This window comes from Myiozetetes cayanensis, unplaced genomic scaffold (assembly GCF_022539395.1).
Source record: "Myiozetetes cayanensis isolate MyiCay16 unplaced genomic scaffold, myiCay2020 scf7, whole genome shotgun sequence".
Lineage (NCBI taxonomy): Eukaryota > Metazoa > Chordata > Aves > Passeriformes > Tyrannidae > Myiozetetes > Myiozetetes cayanensis.
In genome coordinates, this window is record NW_026087964.1 from 46,586,974 (window position 1) to 46,613,769 (window position 26,796).

The following is a 26,796-nucleotide window of genomic DNA, read 5'->3' on the forward strand; positions in this document are numbered from 1 at the left end:
TCTTTCTCCTTGTAACTGGCACTTTGCCATCCATAATATATGTAAGGATACCAAACAGAGTAAAAAAATGAGCCCTGATGGCAGAGCTACACCACAGGTAATTGTAATACATGAGGGCAATATACTGCATCATACATATACATTATCCTACATCTAGACTCCTCACCTCATTGATTTTTTGAGCAACACCTAGGCATGGAACCTCTAGCCTGTGTTAGCAGGAACTCTCACTGCTGATAGAAACACTCTAGCTGGCTGGACAGAGATCAAAGGCAAGAGTCAACTAAAAAATTAGCTACTGCTACTTCAGATTGAGGCTAAAGAGATACAAACAACTTACCACCTTTAGGTACCTGTAATGGCAAGATAATATTCCCAGCAAACAAAATTACAGGCAGAAGTAGCTGTATCTCCATTCAAATGACAGCTAACAATGCAGGAAGGACTTAGTTCTTTTGGGGGCTTCTCTTGGCTACAGAAATTAACATCCAGAGTCATTTCAAGTACAGAGGTGGTTTCTAACCTGCAACTGAGAGTCACTGCACATTTTGTACTACCCTTAGTTGTGGCAATGATGGTTTCTCTAAGAAAATGCTACCAAACTGATATGACAAATCTGAGTGAATGTAACAATTGCAGTTATAAAGCAATATCTCACTATGTTAATTAAGCAATTTTGCTTCTAAGAAAAGCCACTTAAAAACCAAGTAAGATACTTCATTGTAATTGCTAGTGTACAGGCAAGGTAGAATAACTTAGATCTGTTATCAATGGCTCTGTAATAGAGGGCTGTCAATATTCTGTTCAGCTAAACCTAGCCTGCACAAAGGTATTATTGAGGGAATGGTCAACGTTCCTCCACTTCCTTCCCATCTTGTTTGTTAGAATGACTATCTGCTGCATTTTGTAATCAATCTTGTGCAAAAGCTAGGCTGTTGGCTTATCACTCAAATTCATACTAGAAAGATGAATAGCCTCCTTTTCATCTGATCCTTGTCCTTTGACTTACCTTACTCAGTCAATTGTTAAAATTTCCATCACTACAGCTGTATGAGTCATTTCACACAAACAATCCATGTCTTTAAAGGGCAGACAGCAGACAAGGAGATAAAACAACTGAATTTTATCTTAGGCAACACAAATTACTGCTGGTATCTGTTGGGAGTAAGAATAATATACCTGGGAATAAGAATAATGTGAATGTAATAGAAATCTGAAAATAGCACATAAAATAATGGCAATGTACAAACTGAAGAAAACTAGTAATTTGAAGGAATAATTGCAGGCTAGAAGGAGATGCCTCAAGAGTCCCACAAGCATGTGAAAATGATGATTTTTTTATGTTTATCACCTGCTACAGGTAAAGATCATGGAGCACTTGTGCAATATCTGGCAGTCCACACAAAAGCCAGGGCAATTCGAAAGACAGGGCTCATGACTACAAACTTCAGTTCATTACAAGGTTGTACTTACTCTTTGGAGGGGAAGGGAGCTAGGTGGTAGAGGGCTACAATCCAACTGATGTATATTTTCATGAGAACTGCTGGTCTCTCAGGACAAGACACCCAGCACTCAAATAAAACTATTTAATAGCTAGTATGTAATACCAAAAGCACCAGTTTAGATTAAAAAAAAAAAAAAAGAAGTCATGTAAAGGAGAGGGTAACTAATTATCCTGTGGGGGAAAAACATCTAAGTGCAGTAAAAAACATGAAAAATATATAAACTTGAAATTCTAGGTATGGATGCTGAATTTATTGCACATTTTATTGTTAACTATAAACAGAGTTACCTTTGCTCAAAAAAAATCTGTTCCATAATTACCCATCTCTCAAGCATAATATTTCCAAAAAGTAGGAATATCTTGAATGAAATGTGTGTGCCATAGCAGGTAAGCATGGATGCAGAAGATTCTTGAACCAATTCTTATCAGGATCACTATCTTAAAAATATTATTATTATTGTCTTGTGGCTAATGTCTGTAGCTAAAAACCTTGGGCAAGTGTGCCCAGAACCTGTGTGTGTACTGTAACAATTAGGATGTATCTCTTTGCAAAATAATTGCTCTACTGATATACGTATGATTAACTGGGTGTCCCATGGCTGCAAAATAATATTCAATGAACCTTATTCTCCTTCCAGCACTGCCTTCATTGGAGCTGAACCACCCAAAGACCACAATGCAATCAGAACTCCAGGAAGACAAATATCTCTGCTTTTATCCTTCACTTTAATCCCAAGCTTTGGCTCATTCTATATACTTATGAATCTCTGAAGATTTCTTACACAGAGGTTTTTGGTTTTTTTTACAGATACATGGCCATTATTGATCCCTTGAAACCTAGGCTCTCTGCAACTGCTACCAAGGTGGTCATTGGGAGCATATGGATTTTGGCTTTCCTGCTGGCCTTTCCACAGTGCCTGTACTCCATAACCAAGGTGATGCCTGGGAGAACTCTTTGCTATGTAGCATGGCCAGGTGGTCCAAAACAGCATTTTACGTAAGCTTTTGTTCTTTTAAACTTGTGCACGGTGGTGTCTAGACTTGCAATTGGCTTGGCAAAACCTGTATAGTGTCATTCAGATACTCTACATGCAGACTAACTAGCAGTGTTGGTCGCTGGGAAGTGTAAAGCCAGTTTTCTAAGCAAGGAAAACAGAGCATTGTAAGTGATAAGTAGGATACATTTTTTCTCATCCACTTTTATGAGCGTGCTCCACCCCACGCTGCCTATCTAGCATCATTGTTCCACTTAAGATGGCACAACTTGAGGCCATTTCCTCTCTTGTTACCAGGGAGAAGAGACCAACACCCATCTCACTACAATCTCCTTTCAGGTAATAGTAGAGAATGAGAAGCCCCCAAACATGTTTTTTTTTTTCCAAGGTCTCTTCATGAGAGGTCTGGATTTTCCCACTTCCTTCTGTTCCACTATTACTTATGTCAGATATCAGTCCAAAAGAGAAAACTGGATAACTTATAATTGGTTCCAGCTTCTGAAAGGGAGAATACCAGTCAATTAAATTCAATATATCCTGTTTGTCCCTCTGGCAGAATTAGGAATAAGTGGCTACCTAGCCCTCTGTCCTTTAATGTCTTCATTGACATTTAAGATGAATATTGTGTTCAAGGTTGAAAGTAACTATCTAGAATCAAATTTGACCTTTTGCTCTCTTTGAGGCAGGTGAAAGAGGCCCTGGTCATATATAATTTTTATCACTTTAGGAGCCATACACAGACATTTCTCTTTAGGGCAGTAAGGTCACTCTCAGTGACAGCTGGGGATTCTTCACTGATCATTCACTGAGATTTTATCTGAAGTTGGCATTTAACCAGGAACTAACAGGAGGCAAAAGAAATTATGTTTGTTTTCCCAGTGCTTCCATTAGCAGTGATGACTATATTGCACATAGGCTACAGACCTGCATTGCCTATGTGCAACAGATGTGCCATATGAAGAATGGCAGATAACAGGGAACTTATCAGGGCCTTTGTATCAATATACCATTAAAATCCTAATTTTCCTCTTTCATTTATGGTCCAGACTAGAGCTCCAAATGCCTAGCTTGCCCTCATGACACGTGGCTGTGCAACAGTTAAATTAAATCAGCTAGTTATGGACAAACATACCTTACTCAGCAGTCACTAGTCATGATAACTATAGAGTCACTCTTAATATATGCTGGTGCAGGTTCAGCATCAGACACCCCATAACGCACTTGCATTAAAGTGTAAATAAATTTGCGGTGCAGTTCAAGACTTTCAAAATGACAGTGAAAAATACCAGCCAGTCAATATAAAACATGCTCTGTGCTAAATGTAGCACTCTTGACTTACTAGAAGCCCATTCCATTGGTATAGCTCCTTCAAAAGCACTTATCACCTTAATACTTTTTCATTGCAGGTATCATATCATTGTGATTGTGCTGGTCTACTGCTTTCCACTGCTTGTCATGGGCGTCACTTATTCCATGGTGGGAATTACCCTCTGGGGAGGAGAAATACCAGGTGACACATCCAACAAATATCACGAGCAGCTCAAAGCTAAGAGAAAGGTACTGTTCTGATAAATCCCACTAAGCGAATGCTGATAAAATCATCTGCAATTGTGTTGCTAAGTATCACAGTATATTCCTTCAGAAATACCAAATACTTGAAACAGCAGGAATGAGGGATCTGCTTCAACACAAAATCTGATTAAATTTGACAAGTTGTCTTCTATGTTCACTAGTTGCTCTTTTTGTAACTTTGCTCTTTGTCACTAAATAAAGGTAACATTTGGGTTTTAACTTCTTAATCTCCATGTAGTAGCATATACTGTGTCTGCTATGTGGAAACTAAGACAAAATGTTTTGCCTTTCACAGAGTTAAAATACTGAGTTTTGAACAATGGGCCGATAAACCATTAGCTCCTCTTAGGTCAGATTCTTATCCAACTGAAACAGAAGTGAATCTTGCTGTAATTCTCAATAGATAAGGCCCATGCATATTTGAGACAAGCACTGATCAGCCTGTTTATAATGAATAATTCAGATTTTTAATCAGTAACTTTTTGTGAGAAATACAAGCTAATTTTCCCAGTTATTTTCTTTAACCTCTTTCACTGTAAGTATTGCCTAATCTAACTAGACTGTGGATTGCTTATGATCTGAGTACTTGACTATCTCCACTTTTGATAGTGTTGCAGTGCCATTAAGGTTTCTTTCTTACAACATTCTTTTTCTTAACCTAGCTTTTCTTATTTAATAAGGCAGCCTTCTGCTTTTTATTTCTGACCTTTTTTTCTTTTTTTTAAATACTAAAACGTATTTAACCTTTTGGATTTGAAAAAGATACCCAAGGATGGGCTTCTAGCTCACAATGATGAGCACATTTTCAGTTGCTCAGTTGTTTCAGTTTGCTTCCTGATGCTTGAGTGTGTCTGAACTGTGGTATGTGCTACCATGCTGTAGCAATAGCAAATTCTGAAGGACACTGATGTTTCCATTTCTTTCAGGACACTGCCAGAAATACGGAGGTGGGTTTTTTTCCACACCATACTACACAGTAAAAGTTGTTATAGCAGACAATATAAGAAAAGAAAGGTTAGGATTGTACTCCATTGTACATCTTCAGACTCATGAAAGTGTTTGAAGTTGAAGAAGAAGTTTCAGTTGTCAGAATATTAGACATGTTTAGACAACTTTATGGCATACAATGTCTCCTGTGGAAGCAAAGGTCATTATTTATTTTTGTTTTAACATAGGCTTTTTTAAGAGGGAAAAATGCTAACCTCTCTTGAGGAACCAGAATGCAGTGTTATCACTACTATTGCCTTGTAACAGCTCAAGGATCATTTGCAATGCAAACAGAGAGAAAATCATGAAAAATAATCATGGAAAACTAAGCAAATGCTTTGCATATTTGGCCCAAGGCAAAATTATTGGACTAATTTCCACAAACGCTGAAAGAATTTCAAAATATCAGCATTTCACTCTTTGCACTCTTTGACATTACCCGAAAAGTTCAATATTATCATTACAGTCCTTGTCATGCATGTTGTCACTTACCCAAAAGTGCTTTTTCAAAGCTATGAAATCACCTTTCCTGCAGAACATTAGCAGAAAAATATTTCACTGGTCAATTAACTGTGCTATCACTGATGTTGCCCTTTCAGGCACTGAAAAAAAAGGTAAGCAAATACGCAGTGGATGGTGACCATGTTCCGATTGTAAAGAAAACCAAGGAATCACTTTCTGTAGTAAGACACAATTTGCAAAAGCAAGTGTGAAAAGAAAATTATTAAAAGCTAACTTGGAGAACCAGGACATCCCAGAATTCAGCATCTGTTATCATAATGACTAAGTAAAATAATCATGACATAAAAACTAGATGTCTCTGAAGGGAAATCTAGCTCTTACTATATGATATAAAGGGCCCAATTAAATCCCTGGAATACTTTAAAAACAGCACCTCTTTAGAATTCTAAATATATGCAAGAGGCAAGGTGTAGCATCCTTAATTAAAGGATTTTAAATGTGAGAGTACAGGGATGCATACCTTCCACATCTGCCACAAGAGAATTAAAATATGTGCAGGTATATTATAACTGCATCAGTGACTTTATTGGCAGAGCTCCATAATGGCACTTTAGCTACACTGCTGTGCTCTCCAGCAGGAAATATGAAATAACTGGTATTTGGAAAGATGGATCATAATTGGTTATTCATGGAGAGGAACTAACAGACTGGAATCCAAACAAAGACATAACTTACTCTTCCTCCGATAACAGAACTAGTGCTTTGCTTTTTTCAGAAATCATCTGTTTTTCCTGCTGTTTCTCTTTTTTAATTTTTTTACCACATATGAAACAATGACATGAAAACACATTAATATGTATTTTTATACTACATCGTACATCTAAGAAAAGCACTCATTAGAAATAATGATACTTTTGCTGGCACTAAAAGTTAGTCGACAAGATCAGAATGAAAAAAAATAAAAAGAAAATATAAAGAAAAAAAAGAAAATAATAAAATTTAAAAAGGGAAAAGAAAAAAAAAGGAAGAGAGACAAAGCCCAAAATATTACAGTGCAGCATCAAAACTCTTGGAATACTGAATTAATTATGGGCTGACACAGATTTGGTCAAAATATAAAGCTTACTCATCGTAAGTAGGTGATGAGAATATTACACTATGAACTCACGTCACATGATATGCAACAAGTACTTCTGAAATCAAAGATTCATATTCTTAACAATCAACCACTAAGCCTAGACAGACTGGCTACTTAGATATTGCCCCATTCATGAAACGTTATGTGAAAGTTTGCCTCCAGCCTTATGAAACAAAATGTTTTGATGCCCTGGGCCCAAGTGTTTGTCTTGCATGTGACTTCCCACACCCATTGAAACTGCAATTTTATCCTAGACAATTGTTCAGACTTCTTCAAGGCTGGAAAATAATTGCTACCTCAGGGGACTGCATAAAGACATGGAAAGTTTAATATCCTTCTAGTCATTTAAGCAATCCATCTTGTCCTAGCTTTTCCCAGCATGAGGACCACCATTCCAATCTCCCATAAGTGATATGTTACATTCCATTTTCAAAATGGCATAAGGGAGTCAAAGTTTAGTATAGCAGAAAGTCAATACAACTTGATTATCCTCAATTCCATTAAAAACACCAGCTGCAATCAACTCCTCTACATAGATTTCTACTACAGACTTAAAGGAATAGCAAAATCTTCATAGCTCATGTCCTCATCTATACTGAATCATCATCTGTGTATGGTTTTTAAAAGTCAGACAGTAACCAACACAGAAATTTGTTACCTTTCTTTAGGTAATGATCTACCAAGTCTGCCCATATGTCAAAATATTCACTTCTCCACGTTGAGTATGCAAAGAGGACCAAATCCTAGAACATGCTGTATGCAGGGGGAAGGCATCTGGATTACAGCTCATCCAAACTGGCCATGCAACAGGAGATTGTGGAAGAGACTTATACTGCCATTGTGCCTTTCCCACCATTTATTTAGTCATGGGCCATGAGTGATTCTACCTTGTAGATTTATTTGTGCTCTTGCATCATGGACAGAAATAGAAGCACTCTGCTTACCTACTGAGAAGGTGCCCACTCCAGAACAGTGCAAACATGCACAAAGGGGCACCTGCACTTCCCCTGAGAAGGCACCTCTTCCCTTTGGCTGATTTTACATTTCTGGGAGTGATAAGTGAAACAACCTACTCATTCTATCGTGGGGTAACGAGGGGAGGAAACTCAATTTGCTATGAATATTATAAACTCCTGCCAAAAATAGGTGCCATTATAATTTTTTGCTCCATCAGTAATCATCATCTGCAAATGGATCTGCTCTTTGGCTTTGTAGAGACTGACAATGAAAATAAAATGCAGAATAGAATAAAGAAATACTAGAAGAGAAACAACAGAGAAGATTAGGCTGGAGAATTAAACACTCTGTTAAGAACAGGTGGTGTCCTAACAGACATAGCCCTATGGCTTATATCGTATTGTGTGGGTGGCTATATTGCTTGACTATCTGAAATTTCACACAGATACGGTTTAATTATCATTTATCCAAAATGATGATGCATTGTAAACACCTTGTAGGCCAAAGCTTTATTGTGATTGAAAACCACAGGTACACTTCAGTGCAGCCACTCATAAATGTAGCAAGCATTGTTTAGCACATTCCAAAAGCAAAAAGACTAAGCAATATCAGATTTAAGGACAGTTTAACCCAGCTATCACCAGTTCTGTACACTCCACTGCTTTGTTGTCAATCAACAACCAAAAGAAACAGAGATGTTTTTTAAGAATTCCAGTCCTTACATGGAAATGTCCATTGATAATTCCTTAGGCAGCTGAAGGTGTGACAAAAATACCATGCAAAGTGGCAGCTTTTTATGCTCATACAGTGTCTTTTATCTACATGAAATACAAAGAATTGAGCTAAAAGTTTCTGAAGTGATTAGTCTGACTTTATACTTATTAGTCAGTCTCCTCTGAGGTTATACTTCCATAGTATCTTAGACTTCAGGAATTGAATTCTAGAAATGGAATCCTTTTGAAGACTTTCATATCAATGAGGCACAACAAGTTTTAAATATCAGTTTTGTCTGTGGTTGCATTTGACATTTGCCACATATCTTGCTTAAAGTAAATTTAAAAAGAACCCAGGAAGAAGGAATTCTCAGATGCTTTTAAAGGCTCTTATGAAAGCAAACTCATCCCTTGTTTGCCAGATGCTGTAAGTTGTTGAACTCTGTCCAGTACTTTCTCTGCTTATTCCTTGAGTGTCAGTTTATCTCTTTCAATATTAAAATGTTAAATGAAAACAGGACAGGAACCAGCCTCGGGTTCTGTCACTACAGACAGCCCTAACAGAATTCCTCTGATATCATCTTAAACCTCCATCTTTAAACCATTTTGCCTTCTGGTTCACTATATCTAATGGAAAGTGTTCTAAAAAATCTCACCAATCCTAGAGTTCCAGTTTCCAGGCTAAATTTCTTTACAGATAGCTCTATTTATGCCATTATTTTCAGTTAGCTTAATTCATTACTTAGTATCCCTCAAAGGTGCCACCTCTACAGATGTTCTTATATCTATTTCCTCTCTCAGCCTTTATTTACATTCGGTACATAAATGAAACAAGTGTCTGTGGCCTTCTTTTGTATACCAACATCTATATTCAACAAATGACCAAAACCAGACAAGGAATGCCAGCAATGTAGTGCCACTATTGTCCTGGACAGGGGTAATAACACTTCCCTGTTCTCTGCTGAGAATGCCTCATCTGGAACATCCTAACATCTCGTTTTTCGTTTCATTAAACTGATAACCTGGTTGTGCTGTAATGAATCAATAGCGTATGTCTCCCCCTCATTTGTTCACAACAGTTCATTCCACAACTCTCAGCAGAAAATATTCATCCTTAATTCAGCAACTCTCAGAAATTTTCCAAGTATGATCCTACCTGTGGAAAAACAGTGTAAAATGATCCTCAGAACTAGCACGGTACCAATCCAGCAGTTTCTATCTGCTCTGTGATATCTGCCACTGCCACGACCCCACTTGGAGACACAATCACTTCTGGTACCATATGAAGTATATGACCAGCACTGTGGAGTTGCATTTCTGCTTCTGCAGTTCTTCAACATCCAAGTTCTTCCTCTGCCTCACTTCAGAAGCAGCAAAGCTGCTCAGAAGTGTCTCTTCACCAAACTTATTTGGCATGCTCTTATTTTGCTGTACTCAACTCCTTGGTACATTAATTGAGGCTGATCTCAAGACTGACATTTAAAGAATATATCCTGGTTTGGAGGGATTTAATATTTATATTATTAGTATAGTAATAATATAATAATATAATAATTAAATACTAATATTATTAGTATTTAATAGTTTCTAACAAAAAAAAAATTTCTCTGCACTACCTTTCCAGTACAAAGCATTTCCCAAATTGTGCTCAACAGTGAAATGCAACAGGTAAAATTACTTACAAAAATTAATAACTAAAGACAGGTGTCCTCTGATTCTGCTTCAGGGCACATTTCACTGTGATATCCTTAAGTCTCACAATTTATTGGAACATGAAATAGCTTTGCTAATACAGCAAATGCAAACCCTAGGAAAGCTAGAGCCTGACTTCACAAACTGTTACCCGAGCCTAAAGCTGGTTTTGTAACACTGTAGATGCAGTTACACAAGGGGACGTGGCATGGTTTTTAGCCTGCTTTCTACGAGGCACTGATGGGTATCCTGCCTGCTGGTCTTCTCTGTGGCTCCACGTGTGTGAGTCAGCACTGGTGATGAAGTAGGTTATTGCACCAGACTGCGAATGTTAGTGTTCCACTGACATTTTGAGCAGTTGTCCCACACCCTGCCAGACTCACCAGATTGGTACTAACTCAACAGTCAAGTACTTGCAAGTAATTGCCATTACAGCTAAAAGTTTGCAGAATAGGTTGGGGGTTTTTAACCTTATTTTCCCATAAGCTTAACTAAAGCTTCAAAATAATGAGGGTCAGAACATCATATGAATATCTGCCTGCTGAAAATAGTAGCAGAAGAAGATATCTTTTCCAATTTTGATCAGTAATACATTCCCACAGTTACTAAAAACCTCATCAAGAATATGAAGTATTGACAGGAAAGTCTTATTTGGACATTTGTATTTACCAATAATTAAATTCTTGCACAAACAGCACATTCATTACAATGTATGACCCCCTTCCTAAGCACATACACACAGAAAGGTTTTTTTCCAGATGGACAAGGAAATGTAACAAATAAACTGAGAAAAGTTTTAAGTTTTAGAAAGTTCTGATAACCCTTTCCATTACCAAGTTTATTGACCGGAAACCTACTGAAAAAATAGAGAATAAGCAAAGTAATTTTTAATGTTGTGTATCATAATTTCAATTTCACAGTCTTATTTTTCCCGTGCATAGAAGTTGCCTCAGAAAAGACTGGGACATGAGATACTGGGGGATTATTATCATTGCATGTTAAATCCAAAATATTTTTTAAAGATCTGTTTTATTGGCTTAGAATTTTAGGGGGAAAAAAACCCACAAAAACCAGGGTTCATCTGTTCTCCTCTTTAGGATTTTTCCCCCATGAATTTGTACTCTTTATAATAATTTTCCCACATTTCGAACAAGTTTTCCTATTGAAGTAAAAGTAAAGTCAGACCTCCTGATCATTTCCTGAACAGGATTAACACAGTGAAATCTAACAAAATTACTGGAAGCTGCCCTGCTCTGTCTCTATCTACCAAATAGCCACAGCATACTCAACAACAGTGGAATCTTCCATTCACTGTCCCAAGTTTTCCTAAAACTCAGCTACGAACTGTGAACACATCACTCCACATTTATTGTCCGTGCTTCAAGCAGCAACCACAGGGGAGTAAAAATACAGTAAATTCTAAAAATGGCTTTATACTGTGCATAAACCTTGACAGTGTAAGTATTTACTGACAGACTGATGAAAGTTTTCCGATAAAAACTTTTTTATAGAACAGCTGGCAGAAACACCAAGTCAGGGGCAGATTTAAGAAATTGGTTCTGCATGGTCAGTGATGAGGCTCAGAACTGGGCACTTAGAATTTCTGTGATGTTTCTCCTTGGTATTTCTATATTTCTGACCACTTATGGCATAAAATTTACATCAAATATTAAGTCTAGGCACAGTCGTAGGACAAAAATTTCTGCTTAGTAATGCTTCATATTTTTAAGAATGGAAGTAACGCTGGATTAACAGACCAAAAATTTCAACAATGTTTCATTCCAATATTAGAGAACTCAGTGTGTTTTCAAATGCATTGCTGAATTGAACTATACATGTTCAAATAATAAAACCAAGATACCTACCAGAAAGACAAATGAAAACCAAATGTCTCTTTTTCAAAATTTACATGTTCAGCATGGAGATTATGATCTCCACGTTCAAAACTATGGAGTTTTGGGTTTTTTTAAGACAAACTTCACTTTCTCTGTGTAGAACAAGTTTGGCACCTGATCCTCCATACAAATAACCTCAAAATCCCACATTCTGGACAAAGTATGTTTTTTAAGCTGTATGCAAATTTTTTCTCCAGCATACAAATAAACTTTGTAAACTTCAAAAGTTCTTTTGTTGTCTCACCTATCTGCAAAGTTATCCCATTACATATCCTAAATTATGACCAAATGAATAGTCCTGTGTGTCTATGGGTGCACAAATAAATAAATATACACACATACACAGATAAGAGAGAGCACATAAGAAGTCCCTTCCTCATTGAGTCCCTGTAGGGAAGTCATGAACAAATTAATTTTAACATGAGTTTTGAGTCTGTTGAGCTTTCTGGAATAGTGCCCAGCACCTGTGTGGTGAAAACCCCAGGAAAGCTGATGCAGATCAGTCACTGTGGAGCACTGCAGAGCCAAGACCTACATATTGAGCAGAACAGAACTGCAGTTCCAGTATTGGACTTACAGATTTTTACATTCATTACAGGTAAAAACAAAACATAACTTCAGCACAGGTTTTTTTTTTTCCTGAGTTATAGAAGAAGTCTATGTGACTACTGCCTTAAGACTTAGTGTGAGAGATCTCATTAAACATCTGCTACCACATAAACTTACAAAGAGGAAACCCAGTGAAACAACCCAGAGACACCACAAATGGTGACTGGAGCTGAACTACAGAGAACCTACAATATTCCAAATGTACTTTTCTCAGAAGCAGATGAAAATTATCACTGACACACAGAGGATTGTCTGTATTATGTCTATTGATACCTTCACCTAACAAATTTATTCCTTTAACTCAAGTGCTTAATACTCTAGAAGTTTCTGTACTGCAACATTGTAAATAACCTATTCAAAGCACCTTTATTTCATTACTCATTTTCTGGGGTGAGTAGAAATAGTTTCTGATTTCCCCAAGGTTTAGAGCAGGTTTCCTAGGAAACAGTTTCACCCACCCTGGCATGGGGCAGATTCTACCCTATTCCACAGGAGTATCAAACCACTGCAGTAATAACCAGTGTGTTGACCATTATGGTCAAGTCGTGTGGATACTTTAATACTAGAAGCAATGCTAAAGTGTCTGCAAAAAAGCAGAAATAGCAGATGCTGCCAGGACAATGACACTCCTGATACTTTTTAGGCTACAACTGACCAGATCATATACCTTTTATTGACCAAATATTTCCAAAATGTTCTGTATGTGAATTACCAGTCTACTTCTCCTAATAAATTCATAACCTTTTACAGTCATTTGTGGAATAACAAAAATAAACTAGGCACATTAAATGCAAAATATAAACCTCAACACCACTGACATTAACAGTTTCCTTTGAACTCAATTCAAATGAAAATAGACTGGGGGAAAATACTTTTTTTTTTTTTTTTTTTTTGCTTTTCTTATTTCCTTAGGTGGTAAAAAATACTTCTTCTTCAACCTTTGAAAAAGAAGATGCTACTACTATCGCAAATGCATAATTACAATGGCAGTAAAAAATTGCTTAACTGTGCTTTTTTCAGCACAATTTTGACATGCATTTTAAACAAGTACATTCTAGGAATAATTTATAGTTTTATTCCTATCAACAGAAAAAAGAAGAAAGAGGTTTTCCAAACTATGTATTAAATAATCTTCATTCCTTCCCATGATGTTCTTGTGCCAAAATTATAGAGAGATATAGTAAACATTCAAATGGTTTCTAATTGTATAAATCATTTAATTCCCCTAGGTGAATAAGCTGGAAATGAAACAATCCAAAAATACTGTAGTCTTTCTGTATGAAATAAGAGCCTGTGATCCTATTTGAAAGATAACCAAAGGTACCCATCTCATTTTAGGTTCAGGAAAACAGATCCCATTATTAGGAGCCCACTTTTTTTTTCAGACCTAGATCTCAGGTGGAAAACCATGTCCAGTAATGCCAATCCCACAACAGCCACTCAGAGTCACTTTCTAAAGAACATCAGAAGTTTATGATACTTAATTCTGAAGACCAAGCCAATGATACAAAACCACCTTCCTTTACTTGTTGTCTGACTTCCAGAAAAAAGCTCTTAGTCTGAGCAGCAGACATCAGCATATTGCCTAATATCCAACAGTCTCTTGTGAGGAACTGAGACACTTCTTTTTAGATAAAGTAGCATAAGACTTGTTGAAATTTTTCCTCCTCACTCCCTATCAGATGCTTGTAAAAATCATGTATTCTCAAGGAAAATAAAACTCTGAGAAAAAAATTACCCATCTTCTGCAACAGAACAGATATTTCTTGACATGTTGAGAGAATCTCAGTCACTGCCAAACCTGTGTTCTATGCAACTTTGGGAAAACATAATTTAAAAACTGTAGTGGCTCAGGTCATTCATAAAAAATGTCAGAATTGCTTTGATTTGGGGGGAACCCCACATTTTAGCATTTGTAAGACAGCAATCTGATTCAAAGCTACTTCATACTAGAACATAGTATCTTTTTTTAACTTTCCAGTTTAAATAACAAGTGATTGTGAATTCTGTCTGCAATGAGGGATTATGTAAACCGGTATGAAAAGCAGTTTCTTTATTTCAGCAACTGAGAAAAACAGATGGAAAGCATAAGTCAGAAGAATAAAATTATTTGGAGAATTGGAATTGACAAGTAACTTACCTGGTTGAAAGACTTCCAAGTTCTCCCATTCTTTCTCCTCCCTGACGTGTATCTTCTTCAGCTATTAAGAATACATCCTTTCTATGGGCTAAAAGAGAACAGAAAATCCCTGAGTAACTCAAAGCTTGTCAAAGGGTAAAGGGATAATGTATTGCTACTTCTAAAATCTACATATACTATATAACTACTTCTAAGATCTACAAAATTTAAAAAATCAGAACTCCAAGGTATCAGTACTAATGCCAGTAGAGTCATATTAGCATCCCAATCTTCTTGCAAAAGATAGATAGTTTACTCCAAACAAGCACTGTGGAGAAGCAAAGACATATTGGTGTTCGCTTCTCTCTGGTGCTTAGTGCACAAGTGCCACGTATGTGCCCAGGGCTGGGAAGTGGATTTACTGATTGCATTCTAACATGTCAGGAGAAACACCTTCTGTAATTTTCGCTTGGTATTTTACTTCTCCCAGAAGTGCACAGAGCAGAAAGAGGAACATGTTATGACTTCCAGACATAATCTGTGAACTGTGTTTAAGTTGTATTCATGAACAAATAGTATCCATGAGTGGGTTAATGAAGACATTATTACACTGCCGAGTTCTTAAATTATTTAGTTCTTGTTTACATATGCATAACACCTAGGAGTAAAAGTTTTGAAACTAATGAAGTTGTACTGTGTGATATCAGTGCAAATGAAATCAGAAGATAAATTACTGACCTTGTAGAAGCAACACTACCAAAGATGACTCAGAAAGGCAATAAGGAGCTGGAGAAAAGACTGAAAAGGAAACAACAGAGTAGGCCAAGTATTAGCTATTGATGACAAATCAGTGCCTTGGAATGTGAATTGCTATGTTCCTCAAGCAGCAACTGAGTCTCTCAGAAAAGTTTATTTTATTCCTGATCTTTCAAGAGCTGCTCTCAATGCCTCATCTAAATCAGACTCTTTTCCGAGCTATTCTTCATTCAAAATAAAAATGGGAACAGAAAAAAAATGTATTTTCTGCTTTTTCGGAATGTAGCAGAATCTGTTAGTTCCTTTTCACTTTCACTGCTTCTAATGTTTCACTGCAAAGGCAAACCTGCAAACTCTAATTCCAATACACTTACATCTGTTTTGCTCTTTTAAATATGTTTTTATTCATTACATACCAATCATTAATGAAAGAATGCTTCTGTACTTGGACAGGAAAGATTTAAAGGAATGGACAAGACTATAAAGCAAATAAATTAATGCTTTTTTTCTAGACATAGTTTTTCTTAAACATAGGCAGGAGAAGGTGTTGATAAAAAGCAATATATAAAATAAATACTCCGATTTTCTATCATATTACAAATCTAGCCTCAAGACTTGCTTAAAGGTTGCACAACTGAGAGACTCAGTACAATTTATTTTAACAAAAGTACTGCCTGGAACAGAAAAAAAACCTCTTTCCTCCAGCTATGCTGCCCACAAAGGGAGACTGAACAGAACACCAGGAGAAAATGGTGCCACTGGGACACAAGTTGATGATTTTCACTGCAATTCACATTTTGGAAAGCTGCGTAGTGAAATGGTGGCAGGAACAGCTACACTTGAAGCCAGTCAAGTGAATTCAGTAATTTTCTTCTTTGCTTGCTTTACAAATGTTTCCTAATGCACAAGAAGCAAACCCTTATTAATGAATTCTATGCGACACAGAAGAGAGGGGAAGGTAATTGATAAATGGTAATATCTCAAAAAAGTAAACCATAATAGGCTTATTAAAAAGGAATTTTTTTTTTTAAGAGTCAAAGTTTAAGCAGCCAAAAAGCAACCCCAACACTGAAGCTCTCTTTTATACTCTGCAGTCAAAACTGAAAAGTGTCACTGGAGGCTTTTTAGTGAAATATCACAATGCACTGGGAAAAGACAATCGGGTTTTTGTGGCAAATTCCTACTTAGCCTGTTTCACTTATTTTCCCTATGCCCTGAGTTTAATGGTTTACTGGCGCTTGTTGTTCAGGATTTATACCAAATAAATTCAAGGTGCCCTGGGTTTATAGACCTTGACGTCACTTTCTGTTCATAGTTATTGATATAATCAAGAAATGAAACAATACTGGAAAGATCAGTGTTACAGACAAGAACTGCAGCCATAAACTGCAAGGTATGGCCTTGAACAGTGTGTATGCCAGTCTCTGAAAGAGAAAAGGAAATTGGGAATAATCTCCCTCCTTTTCAGCTTCCTCTTACTATTTTTTTCCTCCATTTCTGCCATTCTTAGATGATGAACTGAGAACAGACTGGGGATTTATGATTTCTCTCATAACTTGTTCATTTAACATCAAATTTAACTCTAATTGCCACGTGTTTCAAACAATTTTAAGCTACACAGACTTGCAACATCTCACTTAACTTCTCCTTAGGAAATATGTCGATGAGTGCATTTTACTACATCAATATTCAAAAGAATGACAACTTAACTTTGACTTTTTTTAAATGTCCCTTTTTACTGGAAAAATTCACACTTTTTTTTCCAGGAAAAAGCATTTTACACATTAAAACCCATCTTATGTCTCCCCTTAAACATAAATTTATCAGTATATTACCATTCACAACAGCGGAATGCAGACTAATACACCCTTACCTAAGAGAAAAATGATACAGTAAATTTTAGATAGTTTTTGTTATTTATGAAAAACAGCTGCAAATCTGAATGATTAAGAAGTAATGTGCTTCACCATCTGTCATTCAAGTGACTTGTTACTTCATAAATTAAATCAAACACTAATGGTCATCCAAAATCATCTTTTGCTTGTTGTCTAGTGTAACTATTCACTTCAGAAATTTCTGCTTTCAGAATGATGATTACTTAATATTTAATCATGGATTTCCAGACAGAAATAGCAACAAGAAAATCTTACACTAATCTCACTGTTTTTAAAGATGAGTGTTTTGTTTTAAACAAAACAGTAATCTTGCAGGAAAGGAGGTAATCTTCTGGGGGTGATTTGATATTTTTCATTTCAAAACTTTAAAAAAGTTAAAATATTTAAAATTAAAACCAAATTACCTGAAATTGTCATCAAAAAAAAATATGGATTTCCCTTGTAGTGTAAAAAGTTATTTTGGGACTTCTGGTTCCTGAAATACTACATTTAGTAGTAATTCAACCCAAAACTTCATTCATTTGGGGTTAATTTTTGCAGCAGTTGAAATCAAAATGCAATTTTTTGTGCAGGTTGTGAAGGTTATTAGCTTTAGGAGACCTTTAAGTTACTCTTGAAGTACTGCTTGCCTTGCCCTTCAACATAACATGGAAAACTAGCCAATAAGAATTTGGATGTTAGAAAAAAGACAAACAACCCTCTTTTGGAAAACATTGTTAACACAGTTGAGTATGCCAAACTGGCAACCTGCATGCTTACTGTGATTTCTAGCAGCTCTGGGGCATGAGTGACACAGTGTTCAACCAGATTAAGCTACATTATTTGCTGGGAAGCTCTACTCTTCTGGTTCTCAAGCACTGCACAGACAAAATGTTCAGTGTAAATACAGATTTCCATGTCTACACTTTGAAAACTTGGAGACAAAAATCCTTTCATTTAGTACCTATGATATTCCAGTTACGAATAATTCTAGGAATAACTTCACATGCACAGCTGGTACTGCAAGCTTTGCTAATTAAATATCAAGGTAAGTCATTAGGCTCTCAAGTGTTCTGGAATTACAGAACTTAAGTATTGTAGCAAAACTATGGAGTTAAGTCTTCTGCCTGTAAAATGTGTGCAAGGCACAAGTGTACATCTGCAGCAGAAGAATAGTGGAAGTTACGTCTAAACCAATGAAAAAGAGATGTCATTTAATGATAGACTGTGATTTGACAACATATTTTTATGGTTTCATATTAATACATGGTTTAGTCCAGAAATGTCTGTTCACATACAGTCACAATCTCTTCCCCTCACCCCAAAAAACTGCATATACAGTCCCATAAACTTCTATTTATGCCTAGATATAGACACACAGATGTACACTTACAAAGATGAAAGTGATACTAAGTTTTAGCGTGTTGCCTTCTTTTATAATAATACCAATCTTCCTTCTGCAATGATTTGCAGTTAATGGATGAAAAGTGCTTTAGAAGCACCAAATATTAATAATGTTTATGTGGGGCCAGATGCCCCTTTGGTATATGGCAGTGATGATCAATAGATATATCAGCAATAATGAGTATTCCTATAAGCAAAATCTTGTATAGTACAGTCCCAGCCAGCAGGAAAGATGTTAACTGGGGCCAGATATTAAATGAGAAATTGCTTTATGTTTCCCACTGGAAGGTGTAATATGAGTTAAGGAGGGCACAATAACATTTATATGTAAAATTATGTAATTATGTCAATTGAAATGTTATAAAAAGATTAACCAAAGACATGTAAGTATGGGAAATTTTAGCTCTTTGGTTTTTTTCCCTCTGGTTAAACTAGAAACAGTAGGAAATGATGTTTTGTACAGAGAAAATAAAAGAACTGTTCATAGTGATCCCTGTTATTCCTCAGAATTCACACTAAAAATGAGTAAGAGACCTCCCAGCAGAGATCCAGCATGTCTGGTTTCATTTTAGCCACAAAAAGAAAACCTGTGGTGTAAATGTGTGACATACTGTGCTGAAAATGGTAGCTGGGCTAGTACTTGACACAGCTGAAGAGGGAAAGACAGGAGTGAAAATTTTACATGACTTGAAAGTTTTCTTTATATGTTTTCTGCACAAAGCAGAGCTTCTCTTCATTTGTGTTTAATGGAAACTATGGTAGCTAACAGATGTTATGATGACTGCAGAAAACAACAAATTAGGATCACCAGACAAGGGAATTGTTAGCCTCTGAAATTAGACAGGATACTGCAGTTGCTCATTTCCTACAACCTAGTGTTACTCAAATCACATCTAATAATTAGGGACAAGAAATATACTTGCAGACCACAAAAGCAAAAGACATCAGGGTCAATAAGGCCAAAAACAAGGTGTCCAAATTAAACACCCTGTAAACTTATTCCATGATTAAACATAGTGAAAGAAAGTGATATTTTAGATAGCCAAATATAGGTAAGCAAATATATTACTTATAAGAATCAATACAAACAAAGTTAGGGAAGATGTTTACATTATTTTTCTTAGGAAAAAGAGGATCTCCAGCTAAGAAAAAAAACAATTAAGAGAGTCAGATTAAAAGGGAAATCTTATAGAAATATATTCATCTTTTCTGTGATTAATAATCAATTGCAAGAAAATTATTAGTGGGCGTTGAAATGTTAGTCCAAATAAAAAAAAAAAGCTAAATATCATTATTACTTCTTTCTTTCAGGTGGTAAAAATGATGATTGTGGTTGTGCTGACATTTGCCATCTGCTGGCTGCCCTACCACATTTACTTCATAGTTACTGGGATCTATCAACAATTAAATCGGTGGAAATACATTCAACAAATCTATTTAGCCAGCTTTTGGCTTGCCATGAGCTCTACAATGTACAATCCCATTATCTACTGCTGTCTTAATAAGAGGTAAGAGCTAATTATGAAATGACGTGTATAACTTCAATAAGAATAGAAATGGTTTAAATGGGATAAAAGACAAAGGATTTTCACTTAAATAGTTTTCAGTTAGTGGGAAAGAAAACAAAATGCAAAAAAACTTCCTTTAGGTTTCTACTTGAAATGAATACCAAAAAACCCAAAGGTGAGCTTCCAGTAAATACTTTGGCGTACTTAAAATTTCAGAGCAAAATTCAGTTTTCTGGACCCACTCCTTCCTATTTCCATGTGCAAAATTTAAAAATCTATAGCATTTTAACATATTTTGGCTTGCAAAACACTAAAATAATGAAGTAAAGAGAGTCAGTAGTCATATAAAGTCCAATCTGTATGTTCACTAACTAATTGTAGCCCCAATTTTGTTTTGCAATGCTGGAAGGATATAATACAGAATGTGATTTACTGTGTTTTGTATACCTCACCATTAGATTCCTACCACGCTCTGAGATCTGCAACAGGCTAATAAAACAAATATTTATATTCTCATTACTCAGTACCTAAATTTGTTACTGTTTGACAGCAACACATTATGCTCTGAATTCAAAGGCACTGCACATGTTGAGTTTGATTTCACAGATATTTGCTAGTCTGAAACTACTGCATTGCAGAATGAACTCATGTTTTTAATTTCAGCTTGTTGGACCAGGATCTAAACTATCATCATCCTGGCTGCCCTGTTCTTCAGTATTTCTTCTAGTATTGTTTGACAAAGATCACCAAGAACAACAAATCATTTTACAAATTCAGTCAACGTGAATCACTACTGAATAAGTTAATCTTAAATATTATTTTAAATCTCTTTTGAATTAGCAGCCAGTGTCAAGTTTAATTACTGAAAAGCTTCATACCAATTTTGCAAAATATTTCTAAAACCCCCTAAAGATCGTGCAATGCTTGACAAAAGGAGTGTAATTTAAAATGAAGTGAACAAATCCTGACAAGATGTTATTGGTGTAAAAACACTGGAGTCTTCCTCCCTGATGAGGATAACTCATGATAATTAACCTTCATGATCTTTCATAAAAAGGCAAGGTAATGCCTGATTTCATACAGCCTTCTACCCCTTCTGATAATTTACAACTGTTTAAAGAAGAGGTAAAGTTTTAGCATGCCAGAAAAAACTCTTACTCAAATGGCAAATTTCCCAGTCATTTCAACAGAAAGCAAATTTCAGTGAGTCCAGAGCAAAAGGAGATTCACAAAGTCTCACGGCAAAAGTAGGATGAGAAAGGCAAAATCAAAGGCAAAGTAGGATGAGAACTCATATTTTCCAAATTACTACCACAAAACTTCTAAAACAATTATATTTTCTTCAAAAACTTTTTATGACATTGTTACAAAATAAATTATTATTAAAAAAGTAAATATCTCTCATGCGGCTTACGTTGACAGTCATACACTGCAAAATTAAATGTTTGGATTAAAGAATACAACCAAAGAAAAATTAATAATATTGAGATACACTAAAGGTCACCCTGTTCAGAATTTAATGCAAGAATGAAATACTGTTGACAGTTTTCTTATAATTAAGTTCCATATTGAAATCAAGAAGTCAGAACATCTGTTTCCTTTTCATTTAGTAGGAAAATAGAGCTTGTTGCTGGGAGTCAGATCAATTCATGCAGTATTGTTACCTCTGCTGGATCTAGTATCAGGCAGAGCTGTAACACCTATCACCAGCCTCATCTTCTGGGTTAATTAGGATATTATTTCCATATCTAGATAAAGAGACATCTTTTCAAGAAGAAGAAAAACATGCCCTGAATTAGAAAGAGGATGGAAGGTGCCAAGAAAAGTAATACAGTTTAAACATGTTTAGGTTTTACAGTTCTCTTCACTAAATCTATTGCCATCAGAGGTTCTTTCAGTATCTTTCCACAATGTGGACCACATGTAAACAGAGCAATACTGAATAATAAGCTACATGCTTGCCTGTCATTATGCAAGAACTCCATGGACAAACTTAAAAAATCGAGGAGGAAAGAAAGTTACTCCTGATAGATCAGTCAATTTTCACTGAAAACTTAATCTGAATTTTTATCTGCAATCATCACTGCGGTAGTTGAACCATTGCTCCAAAAAGCTTACAGACAGGATAAACAACACAGCTGATTGTTGAAACAAAACAAGAGAAGCAAGACAAGGGAGAAAGTCTGATAAGCTTCAGATCTAGGTGAAAAGGTGTTCTTTTTCCACTTGCATATAAATATACAGGGAATTCGTTTTCTAATATATTAAACTTCTACACACAAAAAGTAACAGTATTCTATATAGTAAACCTCTGCATCTGAATCGAAATAAAATACCACTGTACGAATATTGCAAGCATTGATGCACTAAAGCCTCAAAATTCTCATTTGTACATTGTTCATAGTCAGATTTCAACTTTCTAGAATCCTCTTTAATTATTAAAAATTATTTTTAAAATATTTTAAATGAACAATTATTAGTCATTACATCACTCCCATATAAGTATCTCTGCTAGAGAGGGAAACACAGAAGGGATAGTAGAATCTGGAAACTAGGATGGTATTTTAGAGAAAAGAATACTATGAAGTTTCTTGCTGAAAGAAGATGAAAATGTAGGTGCAGATTTTATCAGAGGTCAAACCAAAACAGTTTCTATGAAGACAGTTCTATGAAAGCTGGTGTTGTTTATTTAGGCATGGGCAAAGGACAGGAACTGTATTATCAAGGAAATACCAATGCTAAAAAGCAGGGAAAGTACATAGAAAATCAGAAACTGAAACAAGTTGTTACCAGTATCTTTTTTTACCCTACTGAGACTTTAGCCTAGGAAACTCCCACTGACTTCACCACATTCAAGACTAGGAGAGGGTAATTAGCCGAGTCAGTGTCCTGCCAACACAGTTACATTTTCAGACGAAAGCCTGTGGCTGGGTCTCACAAGCACAGGCTTTCACCAAGCATCTTTCCTCCTAGGTTCCGAGCTGGCTTCAAGCGAGCTTTCCGCTGGTGCCCCTTCATTGAAGTGTCCAGCTATGACGAGCTAGAGCTCAAGGCAGCCCGGTTTCATCCCACCCGGCAAAGCAGCCTGTATGCTGTGTCCAGAATGGAGTCCAGCACGACAGTGGTGTTCGACACTAACGATGGAGACAGCACGCACACCAGCCATAAGAGAAGAGCAGCTCCAAAGGACTTGAATTTTAATGGTTGTTCACAGAGGAATTCCAAGACCGTCTCCACGGCCTCAAGTCTCATCAGCTCACTGCACACTTCAGCAGATGTTTACTCCTAAATGTTTTGTGGTGAGAGCTGCTAGAAGGGCAGCACCGGACAATCATCTTGACTTTGGGACTAGATATTCGTACCACAGGAAAGCAAACCAGATTCCACTGACAAGCCCCAGCTATAAATGTTGCGAGACTTTTACGTATCACTTACTTTTTTTGCTTTGGAGAGAAAGAGGAATTCAAAGACATGTGTATGCCTCAGTCCAAAAGCATAGTTGCACCTTATACACAAGGTTTGTAGGGCTTACCCAAAATAAGGCAACAGCATAAAAAACATTGTTTCAGTTGCATCTGTCCTGTGGCATTTATGTCTCACTTACTGAAATATAACTGGCCACTTGTTAAAGTTGAAATGTACGATGTTTTCTATTATGAGTGTATTAATTTTACAGTAACAAAATTACATGAGATTTGACAAAAAATGTCTTTATAATGAAGATCTAATGAGCCCTAAGTCTATTAAATTTACAGTTTAGCCCCATTCCCAGGAAAATAGACAAAATGCATATGAATGAAGTTCAGCTCTGCCTGCAACCGTACAATTTTTCAAATATAAAAGAAAAATATTTTTATTAACATGAGAGCATGACTAAGAGACTAAGTTAAATTCTACCAAAGTTTCCATATTTTTGAACAATATACTCCAATGGAATGTGTACTTCCAGGAGGTTGTATTGCTTTGATGAATGTCCTATAGCTTTGTATCTTAGTGATAAGTGTAAGGTCTGCCTCCAGCCATCTTAACAGAACCTTCCTGATTGACTTGAGAAAGGTCAAAAGGTTTTAAACTGGAGATTCATATATAAGAAAAATAGCAATGTGGCAGTGGACTCTTCTCTGCAGCAGATAAAATAACATGATTCAGTATGAGAAACCTTAACCAGGAAAAAAAAATATTTAGGCTATTTTCACAAATTTTCCATAGGTTGATGTATGTTAAAATACTCCTCTGCCTGCATCTGAAAACATGCTAGGCATTACTACACAGACACTTTCCCACCAAATTCAGTCAAAATCCACTGACCATCACTGTTGCAAAGAAAGCTGAATGTAATAAAAAAGGACCAGAGAGCAGATTTGTTTTAGTTAAATGACTGTGTCAGTTGCCTGGATCAGCTGGTTGTGTGATTGTTTGTTCTCAAACAGTTAATCAAAACATAAGCAGATGAGTGTGAATGTCTTCCTGCATTAGCCAAACCAGCACAGGGCAGTAAGATCTGGCTGAACCCAACACAGTACCAAAGCTGAGCAACTAACAGAGAAGTCAGAAGAGAGAAATGCTGGAGCTGGCTTGAGTCCACATTCCTTCTCAGTGACTGGGGATGATCAGCGTTGTGACAGTGAGCACATCATAAGAGACCAGTAACAAGAATCGTGTTTGTATTGTGATCCATCTGTATAGTCAATTGCTGTACTCTGATAAGTGTAATTTGGATTTGTATTGTGATTTCAGTGCACTATGGTATCACTTACTAAATCAAAATCCTGCCTAAAGTAAAATATCCTCAAATATGGTACATTAAGCCCTCCCTGCATGGAATAACTGAAGAGCCTGGTCACAGAGTATTGAACTCTGATAAAAATGTATCACAACTCCAGATTCACACTTTTCCTATCCAAGGCCTGATCTTAAATCCACTGAAGCAACGAGCTTTGCTCATTAATAACTTTCCTTTTAAATGTCAGTTCATGTTTTTCAAAAGTCTGTGTTCCCAAAAAACAGCTGTTTTTCATCATGCCATTGTTGTACTCTCACTTTTCCTTCCTTTTTTTTTTAAAAAAAAAGTGTGTAGTAATCCAGTGAGTGTCATGCAATGCCTATAAAATATTTTTTAATTTGATTTCCCCTGAAATAATCTGGTTTAAGTACTTAAAAATCTTCACAAGGTGTTTAACAACTTAGTTGAGAAGATCCAGCCACACAGAGAAAAAAATGACCATAAGCATATTAACCTGGTGGCAATGTATTTACAAATGCATGCTGTGAAATCCTCTGTCAGCTCATGTACAACTTCTGAGGAACATGCATAGAGAAAATGTATACTTGTTAAATAAGTTGTCTTTTCTAACTATGGCTATTACAAAATCAGTGTTGATAAACAAAATATAAGTTTGAACAATATGGTTGTAGTGAGATGAATTTATTGGTTTTATATGTAAACTTATATTTAAGTTAGAAAAAGCTGTATATAACAATACAGCATCATAAATGTACAAAACATCATCTTCATATGACTTTTGTGATCCTTGGCTGACAAATGTCAAGAAAGCAATGGTGACTTCCTCACACTTATATCTTCAGTGACACAATTTCGCTTCCCTTAGTGTTTTATGATATGACCTCTTGGACAACTAATCCACTTATAATCATCTCGCTATATTTTGGTGGGTTAGGGGTGTCAAAAACACCCTCATCATTCCTGTAATTCTACTCTGAAGTTACAGGATATTCAGGATATATAACAAATGAAGAAATCTGTGCTTGCAATCACAGCATTACTTTAACAGAACATTACAGTGATACATGGTGCAAATCCCTCTCTCTTTCTCAGCCCAGAAAAACATGCAAGGTTACACAAGTAGCACAACAAAAGCTGTGACTGACAGCAAATTCCATTTGAATTACTATTTCTGAACAAAACATTTTCAGCAAGAGTCCTGGTAACTATAAAATTCCTTATAGGCCTTCTGACACCCCTCACTCAGTGTAGAGGACATCAGGCTATCCTCATTTTGTGCCAGTAACACTGCTCAAAGTAGTAGCCTGCAGGCTGAGTACATGCTCCTGGGGGATTGCTGGTGCAGTACAGTAACAGTCCCACATCTGTACTGCAACCTTCCTTCCACATTCTTAACTTTTGCTAAGAGGTGAGTACAGACACAGAGCTAGCTTCCTACTGGGGGGGCATAATAATACTCCAAAACAGCTACAGTTCAACAGCATCAGGAAAGGTCTTCTGAAACATTAGTCCTTCTCAGGTATAAGAGTTTCTAATACTTCAGCCCAGGCTCCAGTTGGCATCTGTCTTCAAAATGTTTATATGATGAAAAGATTTCATGTCTCGTTAAACTGCCACTTTGCAGGGAGGTTCCCTAGAGGACAGTAAAGAACAGTAGAGGACAGATTTAACTTTCACGTCACCAGAGACAGAATGTTCAGCATCATTCCCTTGACATTGACTAAACTTGTAAAAAAACAAAACAAAACAACGACAACAAAAACAAAAAGGGAAAACCCACAAACAAACCAATGAACCAAATCTAAAAATACCAAACCCAAAACAAAACACAACACACACACCCCCAAACAAAAAAAGAACCAAAAGA

At 36.3% G+C, this 26,796-nt stretch overlaps 1 protein-coding gene across 1 annotated transcript in view; it reads left to right on the forward strand.

Annotated features, from left to right (window-relative positions):
* TACR3 (tachykinin receptor 3) overlaps nt 1-23,474 on the forward strand; it is a 34,161-nt gene extending 10,687 nt beyond the window's left edge. Inside the window, exons 2-5 of the mRNA XM_050338065.1 lie at nt 2,313-2,501; nt 3,906-4,056; nt 19,989-20,185; nt 23,159-23,474. Coding sequence (XP_050194022.1) covers nt 2,313-2,501; nt 3,906-4,056; nt 19,989-20,185; nt 23,159-23,474 — 853 coding nt within the window. The remainder of the gene's footprint in view (nt 1-2,312; nt 2,502-3,905; nt 4,057-19,988; nt 20,186-23,158) is intronic.
* The last annotated feature ends 3,322 nt before the right edge of the window (nt 23,475-26,796 follow it).